A 14,517-nucleotide genomic window follows, 5' to 3' on the forward strand; every position below is an offset into this window, starting at 1 on the left:
GTCTATGACTTTGACTACTCTAGGTACCTCATCTAAGAAGAACCAATGCAATATTTGTCCTTTTGTGACTGGCTCAAGTTTTATCTATGTTGTAGCGTGTGTCAAAATTTTCTTTTTAAATTTGAATAAATATTTCACTGTGTATATATGTACACACACACACACACACACACACACCACATTTTGTTTATCCATTTCTCTGTCTATGGACACTTGGGTTGCTTCTACCTTTTAGCTACTATGAATAATGCTGCTATGAACATGAATGTATACATACATGTTATTTCTAGTCCCTGCTTTCACTTCCTTTGGGTATATACCCAAAAGTGAAATTGAGTGATCATATGGTAATTCTATGTTTAATTTTTTAAAGAATTGCCATACTGTTTTCCATAGCGGCTGCACCATTTTGCATCTCTACCAGCAATGCACGAGGGTTCCAGTTGCTCCACATCCTTGCAACCACTCGTTATTTTTATTTTCTGTTTTTATTTTTTTTAATAATAGCCCTGATAATGGATGTGAATGGTATCTCGCTGTGGTTTTGATTTGCATTTCCCTAGTAATTAGCGATGTTGTGTATCTTTTCATGTGCTTATTTGCCACTTGTAAATCTTCTTTGAAGAAATATCTTTGAATTCTTTGCTCACTTTTTAATTGGGTTGTTTGGTTTTATTGTTGTTGAACTATAAAAGTTCTTTCTGTATGCTTAGTATAACCCCCTTTCAGATATATGATTTGCAAATATTTTTTCGCATTGTGGATTGCTTTTTTACTCTGTTGATAGTGTGCTTTGATGCAGAAAAGTTTTAAATTTTGATGAAGTCTAATTTATTATTTCTTTTGTTGCCTGGATTTTTGGTGTCTTATCCAAGATATGATTGCCAAATTCAGTGTCATGAAGCTTTCCTCCTAGTTTTCTTCTAAGAGTTTTGTAGTTTTAGCTCTTATGGTTAGGTCATTGATATGTTTTGAGTTAATTTTTGTATATGATGTAACATAAGCATCCAAATTATTTTTATTGTATGTGGCTATCCAGTCTTTCTAGCGTCATTTGTTGAAAATAGTATATTTTCTTTATTGAATAGTCCTTTTCTTGTTCATATTTCATTGAATGATCTTCAACTTAGTGACTGACAGAGTTGTAAGTTTTAAGACATTTCCTCTCACTGTCTTAAAGGCTCAAAACTTGCTTATGCTTTCTTACTCACTTAGAAATATGAGAAGGACCTGAGAAGACATATACATTGGAAACAGAATCATCATTTATTATCTCTTTATCCTCTTAGTAGCTGTTTGTTTAGATTTAGCAACTCTCTTTGCTTTGTACTTTACCTTCTTGTTTCTTGAAACATAGTAGAAGCATTAGAACGCTATCCTAATCTTTTAAATAAAGGCCCTTTGGTATGCCCGAAATATTGTTTTTAAGTCACTTAGTCTCTCTGAGCTTTTAATTCCTTTTCTGTTAAATGAGAAGATTGAGCTATATGATCTGTCATATATTTTTCACTCTGGAAATTCTGTGATTCTAGAGACTTGTGAATGGCTTTTGAACAGTTACTAAAAAACCAGTGGAGAGTAGAACACTTTTATTATATCAAAGGAATCCTTAAAATTGATATCCCTCAAAATATTTTGTCTATAGTTTTGGCATTTTCTCTATATACTAACAGAAGATTTAAGCATAGCTATGATTAGTTTCTCTTTTCTTTCAGTGGTAAAAAGTTTAGTTTCTAAATATTATCGTAGTTTCTAGTATTACCATTTTAATTTTCTTTATGCATTAAGGAGAAGGGACATAAGTTTGTGGACCTGAAATTTGTTTACTCATGAAGAGAAAAAACCACTAAAAGCCAGGTGGAAAAATGAGGAGAGAACAGAGACAGACACATCTCTCTTCAGGAAAGTCAGAGAATTCTGCAGTCAAGAAAGGGTTTTTGGGGTGTTTCACCCCTGAATATGTCTTGGGGAGAACCACATTTGTATGCTGCATGTACGTGTATTTTTAAGACTGCCAAAAAGCCATTTTTTTCCTCGTTCCACCTGTTACGTTGATTGTATAATTGTATATACTCACCTACTCAACTGTAGTTAAGTATAATATTGCTGAATTCACTTTACTTTGTAAAATTTTTGCCATTGCCGTGTTTGCCTCTTGCCTTTTTTATAATATGTAGAAATGAAAAATGAAAATAGCTAGTATTTATTGAGTACTTGATACATTTGGTTTACATTTATTGTGTTCATATCTTTTCTATCTTTTCAAAGAAAATGATATTTTAGTGATGGCATTTTATCAGGATCTATTCTAGATGCCCAGGAAAGGAGTTAATTCATTACATACAGTGATTTCCTAAGAACTTTAGGGATTAATTCTCTTCGTTGAAAAAGTGTGGCTGGATAGCTAAGAGGACGGAGATGACAGGGCAACTTTTTAGAGCTTTTGAATTGTGAACTTTCTGGATGTACTGTCATCAGTACTAAATTCATTAATACCAAATTAAATCTTTAGTGGTGAATTTAAGTAGTATATTAGTTTTAAAACTTTTCATTTGGGATCCTGACTCATATTTTGAAAGAGAAATAGAAAGTTTTGGTTCTATTAAGTATTATTTCAAATAAGAGGAATGATTTTATTTATATGTAAATATTCTGGATTGCAAAAGCAAATTGGACTGCTGCTAGCCATTTTGAGCAGTGATACTTTTATAAAACTGAAATGAGAAGTAAATCTGGCACACAATAGCAAAATTTGGGGATATATCTCTTTAACTAGAGACTGTCCGTAGTTTGGTGAAAGGTTTAGAAATGCAGCCTTCTTTGGAGACTGATTAAAAATAATAGGTAAAATAAAGAATGATGTGCTCAATGAGCTACAATTCAAATAGAGGAAATTTAATGGGAAATGATTACATTAGTAGCAGATGGTCTTGCTTCCTGAATCGCATTCTTACTGGAAATCCTAGAACAGCTTAAATTTGTTTTTCAGATTGGGAGTCTGATAAAAAGGTAGATGAAGAGATTTGTTTATTTGGTGTGCTATTGTGATTCTTACCATGTCTTTTGGGTATTTAATTTTTACTAGGCTATTTTTATGATTCCTACAAATCCACCACCAACATTCAGGAAACCAGAACTTTGGTCTGATGATTTCACCGATTTTGTTAAAAAGTGCCTAGTGAAGAATCCTGAGCAGAGAGCTACTGCAACACAACTTTTACAGGTCAGTGCTTATGCTGCTAAAGGAAGAATATTTTCTTTATATCTTTTAGCTTTCTGACATTGACTGTGAGTTTTGCTAACTGATTTCTAACTTCCCAGGAAATCATGGGTTGATAGAGCACACACATGCACATCCACACCCAAACCCACTGCCCCATTCTTTTCTGTAAGTATGTTTTGTCTCTTTTTTTTTTTTCCTAAATTCAGTATTCTTTCTTTTCTCCTTTTTTCTGTTTTGTTGTTGCTATTGTTGTAGTCAATTTTTTCCCCCTAAAGTTGTTTTAAAACAAAACTTCCAAGGGTTCTCATTTCAGAAATGAATTATTTCTCATGTTTTTTTTCCTGATGTATTATTCCTTGACCCAGCATCTCTTCTTTGACTTTTTGCTCTCTTAAAAGTTACATAAATACAAGATCCGGGAGCTCTTTGAAAAGATCACATGTTGTGAAACTGGTTACAAGATTACCTAAGTGAAGAGGTGTGGTATCTCTACTACACGGAGACTTTGTATCAAGAGTGTCTGGAGGTTTTTTTTATATCTAACTTGAAATTTAGTGCAAATAGAAATAATTTAATACTTTTAATATGTATTTGTGAGTCTTTACTTTCCCAACAGAATTGGCTCAGACTTCTAAGCTAATAATAATTGTGTCTCACATTAACAAAACTTGCTATTTGGAAAATAATTCTTTTTGTTAAATCACAAAAGGCTTCAAAACATAGCTCTTATAAAAAGTGATTTTTCCAAAGTATTGTTTTAAAAAAAGGGGTTTGTTGAAGGGTATAGTAAACAGGCTCTTAAGAATAATATTTATTATTACGAAAATATAACTTAGTACTCAGTCTCCATGGAAGGCAATTTAGCAATTCCTATCTAAAATAAAATATAACATTGTTTGACCCAACAATTAACACTTGTAGAAATGTCCTCTACAGAAAAATTTAACCATATATGAAGTAACATGTGTGAAAATAGTTATAGAACATTGTAATGGAAAAGATGAGAACAACATATCTGTCAACAAAATGGAAACAATCTAAGGTCAGTCGAGAGGAGTGATTGACAAAATACACACACCTGTACACACATATATGTATATGTGCATATGTCAATACTTGTAGTGGGGTAGCTCTGAAAAAATAATCAAGAAACTGGCCTCCAGATAAGGTCATTGTATGGCTGAGAAGCAGGAGTAGGAAGGAAACTTACTGTTTGCTAAATGCTCTTTTTGAGCCTTTTGACTTTTTTGTTATGTGCAAATACCTACCTTTTAAAAATTAATGGAAATATTTATTTTGAAATACGGTCAGCAATTCAGAGGAATTTTGAGCACATAAATCAAGGACCTGTTGATATTGTTATATTAAGTGTCTAAATTATTCAACCCCAAAGATGGCAAAAAAGGAGAGGGGGAAACCCAGAAAAAGTGAGACAAATAGCATAAAGTATGACGAAAGTAAATCTAAATGTATCTACTTTTATCCAGCTGCTTTTTGGATAATTTAACCAGTATTTCTTTCTAGTTTTTCTTTCATGTTTTCTACTATTTCTTAAGAAAATAAAGTCTGTTGTTTTTAACTCAGAGATTTTAGGATGGAAGAGCATTTAAGAAATATTCTAGTATAATTTCCTAATTTTGTGGATGACGGTACTGGAGCCCAAAAAGGTTAAATGACACTGAAGATCACACAGTGATTGATTAATCTAGGTTTATTCCATTCGCCCCCTAGTTCCACTCCTCACTCTACTTTCTGCACAGAAAATTGACCTGTATGGACTACATTAACAAGCTCTGTTATCTCCATCTTCTAGTTGGGTTTGGACCAAACATCCTTATTTATAATAAGGGCAAACAGTGCACCTGGTTTTATATAGTACTTATGTATAGTGCTTATGAGCCAGTATTTACTTTCTTGTTGACCATTCAAGGATTTCTGTTATAATTTGGTGTCCTTGTCTGGCTTTCTAACAAACCCCTCATCGCCTTCCCTTTTTCCTGTATAAATATTGAAATAATAGACTTGTAGTTTCTTATACATACTGTGCTTTTCTGATCCTCTGTACCTTTTCTCATTCTGTCCCCACTGCCCCCAACCCCTTAGTTTAAAGACCCTGTTTACCAACAGTCTCCTTACTCATTGTCTTATTGTTTCTAATTCAAATCAGGTGCTCCTCCAGAAAACCTTCTCTTTATCCTAGTTTAGGCCAGTTGTTCCTCTGTGTTTCCATAAGCACCCTGCACATATCGTTTCTCATATTAGAATGAAATAACTTATTTTTGGGTCATTATTCTGAATGTAACTAATTCAAGGCCAGTATTGTGCCTTTTGGGAGGGAACTACTTTTGCACTTCTGAGATCCATTGCTTAATACATTGTCTATTGGATTCATTATGTGTTTTTAACATAACAAACTTCTGATTTAAAAAGTTTTTTAGTCTATGGCCATGCCACCCTGAACCTGCCCGATCTTGTCTGATCTTGGAAACTAAGCAGGGTTGGGCCTGGTTAGTACCTGGATGGGTACTAATAAAATAATAAAATAATAAATAAATAAAATAAAGTAAAAACAAAATAGAAAGGATAATTATCCTAAGTTTCATTAGAGCCTCATTAGAGTCTATTTTTCTGGATTCCTAGAAAGTCATTCTCTCTCTTAAAGGAATTTTGCATATGTCTTGTATGAGTTAAATTATATTTTCACTCTCAGAACAATCTTACTGCTAAGTTTTAGTGGAAATATGTCTATAGCCTACATGTACAGATTATACTATATTGATTTGCAGACCCTGATAAACAATTTTTAAAAAGAAATTCATGTTGAAGTTTTTATAGTGGTTTATTGTCTATGACATATGATAAGTAATTGTGTAAGTTTAAAAGAATTATAGATAGAATTAATGATTGTTGAGTTGAACTCTTACTTGTTTTTAAAAGATGAGGAAATTGAAACCCCAGAGATATTAAAGGACAAGGTTCAAGTTTAGCTTAGTGGCACAAGAGTTCCTGATCTGAAGATGATCCCTGTACTTGCTGGTGGGCAATCTAAAACCTGAAAGTCAGCTTCTGTCCCAGGCTGGCCTTCTACAAAAATGTTAGGTTGACTGAGATCTGCCATTATTTGAATTGACTCTGGGCTTGGCTGTAACAGGTGGTGTTGGGTTACTGCGTGAACTCCCATGGTGTGTTACTTATTCTTTATTTTACCAGTTTATGTGAGGAGTAGTTTGTTTGTTTGTTTGTTTGTTTGTTTGTTTTAACAGATATTCAACACCTTTTTTGTGGAGGAAAAAGATTTTATGGAGGAAAAATATAACATTCCTAAAAGCACAACTCTGAAAATATCAGTTTTGTTCTTATAGGATTCAGAACTTTAATGGCATTCCCATTATACAGTCAGGAAGTAGAACAGTCCCTCAAGAAAAAAGGCAGAAAATGCCAAAATCTTCTCCAACCACAATTATTTTTAATCTATGAAACAGAATTTCCTAACAAATTAAGTAGTTTTTATAGTAGTGACGTATATCATTGGTATGCTCTGTTTGTTTAATATGACTGTAGTCAGAAGGGAAGTTGGGCCTGTTTGTCTTCCAAAAATTGAGAAAAGTGCCATCATTAAAACAAGGAAGAGAAAGATTTGTATCCAACTTTTGGGGACATGTAAGTTGAGAGCGCACTCACGGTTGGAGAATCTGACCATTTATAATTGTCTTAAATACTTTTTTCATACATTGAGTATGCATATCAAACAGTGTTATAATATTTGCTTTAATCTTTAAACATGAGAATACTAAAGACAATAAGGAAAATTATTATATTTACTGTATTTTTGCTCTTTCCATCATTTTTTTCCTAATGTTTCAAAGTTCCTTCTTTTAGTAATTCCTTTCTATTTAGAGGACTTCTTTCTAGCTATTCTTTTAGTATAGGTAACAAATTCTCTTAGTTTTCCTCTATCTGGAGCATCTTATTTCTTCTCATTTGTGAAGGATATTTTCACTAGTTATAGAATTCTTGGTTGATAGGTCTTTTCTTTCAGCACTTAAAAAATGTTGTTCTTATAGGATTTGTTCTTATAGGATTCAGAACTTTAATGGCATTCCCATTATACAGTCAGGAAGTAAAACAGTCCCTCAAGAAAAAAGGCAAAAAAATGCCAAAATCTTCTCCAACCACAAGAGAAATGCACTGTCATCCGAATTGTTTTACCTCTTGCTCTTTTCAAGATTTTTTTTTTCCTTTGTCTTAATTTTCTGAAGTTTAATTATCATGTGCCTTGATATGAATTCTTTAGATTTATCCTGTTTGGGTTTTGTCAGGGTTTCTCGAATATGTAGCTTTATAGTGCTTGCCAACTTGGGGAAGTTTTCTTTATTTTTTCAATCACTTTTTCAGCCCTACCATCTTTCTCTTCTCTCTCGAGGACTCCACTGACATAAATGTTAGGTCTTTTGTTTTAGTTACATAGGTCTCTGAGATTCTGTTCATTTTTATTCCAGTCTAGTTTCTCTCTATTGTTTATGTTGTATAATTTCTACTGTTCTATATTCCAGTTTAATGATTCTTTTCTCTGTCCTCATTCTACTCTTAAGTCCATCTATCAAATTTTAAATGTTGGTTGTCTTTTCTAAAATTTTCATTTGTTTCTTTTTTATATTTTTCCTTTTTTTTGCTGAGACTTTCTAATTTTTTATTTGTTTACAAGCATGGTTGTAATTGTTCACTGAAGTTTTTTTTAATGAGGACTGCTTTAAAATCATTGTAATTCTGACATCTGGGTCGGAATGTTGATTTGTATTTGTTTTCTTTTCCCATTTAATTTGAGATTTTCCTGCTGCTTGGTATGATGAGTGATTTTCATTTGAAACCTAGACATTTTAAGTATTATATTATGAGACTCTGGATCTTATTTAAATTTTCTGTTATAATAGGCATCCTCTGACAATACTTCAGTGGGGGGAAAGGGCACCATGTCATTTCTTCCAGGTAGCAGTAGAAGTTCAGGTTCCCCACTTAGTCTCCTTTGATATGTAGGGTTAGGGAGGTGTCCCTTATTACTACCAGACAGGGATGAGGCAGGCTCCCTACTGGACAGGCTCCATCATATCCTCTGCTGGCACTGTAGGGGGTCATTATAGCTGGGTGGTGATGAAAGTTCTAATTGTCCACTAGGCCACTGAGCTTTCTTTATTATCGTCTGGCAGAGATATGTCAGGTTTCCACATAGTCTCCAACGAAATTTCCCACCAGCGGAGGTAGGGGCTCTTTTTGTTCTGCTTGGTGGAAATGAACACCATAGTGTGACACTTGGTCTTCTTTGACACTCCCTTAGTAGAAGGATTGGACGGCCTCCAGAAGGTGGAAGTCTAAGTTCCCCACTTAGCCTTTGCTGGTGGAGTTGGGCCCAGTGTTTGCCCTGTGGTGTTTGGCTGGAGTAGAATGGTTATTGCCTAGAAGTTTTGTCTCACTTGCTGTCCCTATCTCAGTCTTTTGGCCCAAGAGAGCAAGGGCTTTTTAGTTTGTGTCCATTGGTGTTTCTGGGTTGCTGGCTTCCTTCGTACCCAGAGTAGGATAAATGAAATAAAGAGAAAGCCCGTGGAATTCACAGCTATATCCTTCCTTAAGTCCCACAGTCCCTAACCAATTTGCCACCTTCTCTCTATCTTTGTAGTCTTCATATGTTTTATATACAATGTCCAGGGATTTAGCTGTACTTTAATGGAGAGGTATAGGGAAAAGTATGGCTACTCAATCTGTCTAAAAGCAGAAGTCTCTTCTTCAGTTCACTTTAAACTTTTGTTTTTTCTCTGAAGCTTTTGTGAATAAATCATTACTTTGAACTCTGTCAGTTCAGAAATTGATAATTAGGAACATGAACAAAATTTAAGATGAAATACTCCAGATTTTAAAAGAGTAATTTTCAGGCAACCTTAATTTTTAAAATACGTAATAAAAAATGTGGTAAGTTGATTTGGGATATTTTCTTTCTTTTCATTAGTTCAGGTGGTTTAAGAATGCTCACTCTATTTTAGTTTAGATTTTACTTTAGATACATTTGGAAATAGTCAAAATTTATTGCCTTTTAGAATTTGTTATGTTAATCTTTTTCTTATTGATATTCTTTAAAAACTTTTTATAATCACCCTCTTGTCTGACATAACTGTTACAAATATAGTTTTTACTGCATTCATTTTTGGGGGACCATTTATACATATTTAAGTTGTATGTATTCAAATCATCTTTTTTTTTCCTTTTACTTCATGGCATTGGATTGAAAATATAAACATTCTCCTATGTTACCCTCTAGTTCTTTTATATTTTTATTTTTTAAACTTTAACTCCTTTATCTGAAATTTATTTTGGTGTGTCTGTGGTAAAGATCTAGTGTAACACCTCCGCCTTCCCCCATTATGTGAGCACCAGTTATGATTTAAGTAATTTTTTCCACACTGATTAGAATTGGTATCTTCATAATATGCCAGTTTATTTTGTATATTATATTCTATTTCTGGGCATTATATTGTTTTGTTGTTCTTTCCATTCCTATGCTGATACCACATAGGCATTTAACAAAGATATAACTTCTGTTTATTGATTTTTCTCTTAATTCAATCTAATTATATTATTTAGATTTTCTTTTTCTGTCTAGTGATTTTTTTTTCCTGGCTTTATTGACACATAATAGACAATTAGTTGCTCATATTTACATTGTACAATTAAATGAGTTTTTTTCAATTATAGTTGGCATATATACTAGTTTCAGTTGTATAGCATAGTGATGAGAGATCCACATAACTTGGAAAGTGATCACCCCACTAAAGCTAGTACCCCTCTTCCCCCTTACATATTTATTACATTATTAACTTTCTTCCCCATGCTACACTCTACATCTCCATGTCTATTCTGCAGCTATCCATTTGTACCTCTTAATCCTTTTGCCTTTTTTCCCCACCCCAACCCTCTTTCCATCCAGTGGCCCTCAAAATATTCTCTGTATCTATGAGTTTATTACTGGTTTTGTTTTTGTTGTTTGTTTGTTCTTTAGATTCCACATGTACATGAAATCATGCGATATTTGTCTTTCTCTGTCTGATCCATTTCATTCAGCACAACACCCTCTAGGTCCATCAAGGCAATATCTTTCTCCATCCCCTTCCTTTTGGTCTGTGTGTGTCATTTAATCTGAAATGAGTCTCTTGTAGGCAGCCTATGTAGGGGTCTTGTTTTCTAATCCATTCAGCCACTCTATCTTTTGGTTGGAGCACTTAATTCTTTTCCATTTGAGGTACTTGTTGATAAGATATGTAGTTATTACCGTTTCTTATTCATGTTTTTGGTACATGTTTTTTCTTCTTAAAGAAGTCTCTCCAACATTTCCTGTAATACCGGCTTGGTGTTGATAAATTCCTTTAGCTTATTTTTTTCTAGGAAGATCTTTATCTGTCCTTCCACTCTAAATAAATAATAGCTTTGCTGGATAAAGTATTCTTGGTTGTAGATCTGGGTCTTCATCACTTTGAATATTTTTTGCCAAGCCCTTCTGTTCTACATGGTTTCTTTTGAGAAATCAGCTGCCAGTCTTATGGCTGCTCCCTTCCAGATAACTAACTGCTTTTCTCTTGCTGCCTTTAAGATTCTCTCTTTGTCTTTAACTTTTAATTATGATGTGTCTTGGGGTTCCTCTTTCTTGGGACTCCCTGAACCTCCTTGTGTTGTATGTCTATTTCCTTCACCAGGTGAGGGAAGTTTTCCATCATTATTTCTTCAAATAGCTCTTCGACGTCTTATTTTCTTTCAGATACCCCTATGACACGAATATTTTTACATTTAGTAGTGTCTCATAGGCTCCTTAAATTATTATTATAGCCTCGACGACTTTTTTCTTGCCATTCTGATTGAGTGTCCTTGGCTTCCCCATCCTCTATATCGGTGGTTTGATCCCCTTCTTTATTGACTCTTTTTTTCCATCTAATATACTCTTCATCTCAGATGATGTGTTCTTCATTTCTGACTGGTTCCCTTGTATATACTATTTCCATTTCCATTTTTCTGTCTTTTATCTCTTTGTTAAAGTTCTCACTGAGTTCATCTACTCTTCCTCTAATTTTATTGAGCATCTTTATAGCCAGTGTTTTGAACTCTGCATCTGTTAGATTACTTGACTCCATTATTCCTCAATCTCTGTTCTATTTTCTCATATGTTTTCTGCTTCTTTGTCTTCCCATTTTGGCTGCCTTTCTGTGTCTGTTTCTATGTACTAAGCAAGGGTCCTAAATCTCTCAGTCTTACTAGTGCGGCTTTGTTTAGTAGGTGTCCGGTGGCACAGTCCTGAGAGAGTTTTATCTTCAGGTCAAGTGTTACGATTCGGGGCCACCTGTTAAGATTCAGCAAGCAATCCACAGATGCTGTGTTTATAGTTGCCTCAAGAAACCATACCAGAAACCAAGGCCAGCTGCTACTTATGTGAATCTAGGCGCTGCTCAGCAAGGAGCACCTGATTCGCGGAGGATACACCTGGATGTGGCTTGGATGGGGCCGTAAATTGGGGAAGGCGGGGTTCCAGGGAATCCTCTGGGCGAAGTGACCTCTGTTAATCCAGTTTGATGAGGTCTCTGCTGTGGCGGTTCTGCTTCTGCACACTGGGAGTGGGGAGGGCTCAAAAGAGGAACAGTGGATGCCGCTGGCACTTCTGTCCAGGAGAGACCTTAGTCTCTGGTCCTCACTCTGACAACTCAGTGTCCGCCTATAAGTCCCTGGTGCCCCCCGCACAGCCGAACTGGTACTGGTACTCAGAGCGAGCAGGTTCAACACTGCGAAAATCCGCTCGTAGATATCGCTACCATCGCAACCTCTGTTCCACTCAGACGCTCAGGACCGGGCAGCCTCGTGTCCTTGTGCTGTCCTACCTTCTGCCGTTTCTTGTATGGCCTAGTTGTATGGCTTGTTCATCTAGATCCCAGGCGATTTTCCTTGCTGTTTGCTCGTTGTTTCTGTCACAACTTTGATTTGGTCGCCAGAGGGATGAACAGAGACTCTATCTACACCATTTTTTTATCCTCACTCACACAACTTTAATTAAAATAAAAATGTAGAACTAGAATGTTTTCTAAAAGACGTCTTTCCTTGATTTTAGCCAGAGACAAAAGATAAAATTAAAACATTCAGAGATCCTCTTTATAATGAAGCAGGGAAGTATTTCTGCAGAAAACCTCGTATTGCCTTGGGCATGTTGCTTAGCCTTTCAGAGTCTGCTTCTTCATTGGTGACATGGACTAATTGGACAGGATAGTATCTACAATCTCTTCTAGTTAACTGGCAGCCACTGCATTGGGCCCAAATCCAGGACACTGGCGGTGGGTCAGAGGCTCACACAGGATTCATACAAAAGTCTGTATTACCTGGCGCCAGAATTATTTAGATTTTTCATCTTTATTTTTTACCTATTTCACTTCTCAGTGACTAGAAAAGGATATTAATATTTTCTGTCTTATTTATATCGACTTCTTATGTCTCTGTAATTTTTGTTATATATCATGCTATACTAATATATTTAGTTTAAAACTATAATCTTTATATTATGTCTCTTATTAATATTTTGAATTTAAGTCTGTGTATTTCAGCAAGTTGACATTTGTGTATTAGAGCATATATACGTCAACAGTAAGATGTAACTTTTTATTACACCACTGCTAGAATATTAGCTTTTTGTAATATTAACCTAAATATTGACACATAAGTGTATAAGATGACCACAGCAAATAATTGCTTTTTTCCTTTAGATAATCTTAACTTTTTATCATTAATACTTTATCAACCTCACTGTTAATAGAACTGTAAATTATCTGAGTGATGGGTTGTGGGACCAGAGGGGAAAGGAATCATTCAACTGTTATACTTTAATAGTTGCTAGAGTAATATCACATACACCAATAAGGAACTGTCACCATGATTCAGGGCTAGTTATAGTTGTTAGTTGCACAATGCTAAAATTCTTTTTAAATATTGATTAGCCCACATATAGTATGAAAAATGCCCTTTCCACTTACGCAGAAGAAAAAAAATATTTGGACAGTTATTTTTTGGCCTTGCTGTGTCAAAAAGGCATCTGTACCAAGATCTGTCATACCTAAAATTATAATTTTAGGTCTATTAAAAACAAAAATTTCATGCATTTTTATTATTAATCACGTATAGGCTTTAGAACTGTTGCAAGACCATAATGCAGAACAGCAAACTTGATTAGATTAACAGAAACCTGTCTTCATTACAACTTTATTATCACACTAGAGAGATAAATACCACAAGATCTGCAGAAACATTCAGTTCTGAGCACTTAAGTGGCAGGATAACTTTTTGTGTTGTAATTCATCTCATATGGAATAACAAAACAAAAGGAAAACTGCAATCTCATGTTACAAAAAACCATACTGCTATAAAATATTAAGAAGGGGTAATATCTCTTATTAATATTAAATAACTTCATTTACTTTTTTTTTGCCTTCAGTTCTACTTTTTTTAATTGTTTTTCTTGATATATTTTTGTGTTTGCCCAACATTTCATTGCCATTTGACTTTTAACCCAAGTTCTTTTCAGTATGTCTCTTAGGGAAACATGAGTTGGATTTATTTAAGTATATCTCATATAGAAAGCATGTAGTTGAATTTATCTTATGAACTAAGTGCCTTTTAGTACTTAACTAAACAGCTGTTTAATAAACGGAAATTCAACTCATTTATTTACAATTACTATATGCTAATAACATTTTAATCATAATTGTCATGTTTTATTTTTGCCAACTTTTTTCTTCTGTTTTCTGTTGTTCTGTTCTTTTTTATATTGCTTTGCATTTTTAAAAAATTTACCACCCGCTATGTTAAAAAAGACTTTAAAAATATTCTTTAGGAATCTGTCAGTGTGTCTGATAAAACTTCTGAGTCTCAAGAATGCTCAGATAATACGGCCTTGTTCTTCAAGTACCCTTTTAACTTCATTAACCAGTTCTTTTTTGTTGGTCAGAATCACATCGGTATTAATTATGTAGGAAAAACATGAGTTCAAATGAAATCAGATTTTGAGAGTGAGAACATTATCTCTATGGACTAATGGTAGTGTAACATTGTGTAGTCAATTCACAATTAACTGTGCGAAAGTAAGTTTGCAGTAGACTGGATAAACCATAAATATATATACACTTTGGAATTTCTTGAAGATAAATCTATGGCTTGGAGCAGTGGTCCCCAAACTTTTGTGGCACCAGGGACCAGTACTCTTATGAGACTCTAATGCCTGATGA

General features: G+C 34.4%; 1 protein-coding gene across 4 annotated transcripts in view; it reads left to right on the forward strand.

Annotated features, from left to right (window-relative positions):
- Positions 1–14,517, forward strand: part of STK3 (serine/threonine kinase 3) — a 281,612-nt gene that overhangs the window by 152,913 nt on the left and 114,182 nt on the right. For 3 of the 4 annotated variants that reach the window (XM_025050109.1, XM_015593063.2, XM_025050106.1), the window contains one exon: positions 3,086–3,223. The exons of the other annotated variant lie outside the window; for it this stretch is intronic. In XM_025050109.1, coding sequence (XP_024905877.1) covers positions 3,086–3,223 — 138 coding nt within the window. The remainder of the gene's footprint in view (positions 1–3,085; positions 3,224–14,517) is intronic. 4 annotated transcript variants of the gene reach the window in all.

Source organism: Pteropus alecto, unplaced genomic scaffold (assembly GCF_000325575.1).
Source record: "Pteropus alecto unplaced genomic scaffold, ASM32557v1 scaffold164, whole genome shotgun sequence".
Classification (NCBI taxonomy): domain Eukaryota; kingdom Metazoa; phylum Chordata; class Mammalia; order Chiroptera; family Pteropodidae; genus Pteropus; species Pteropus alecto.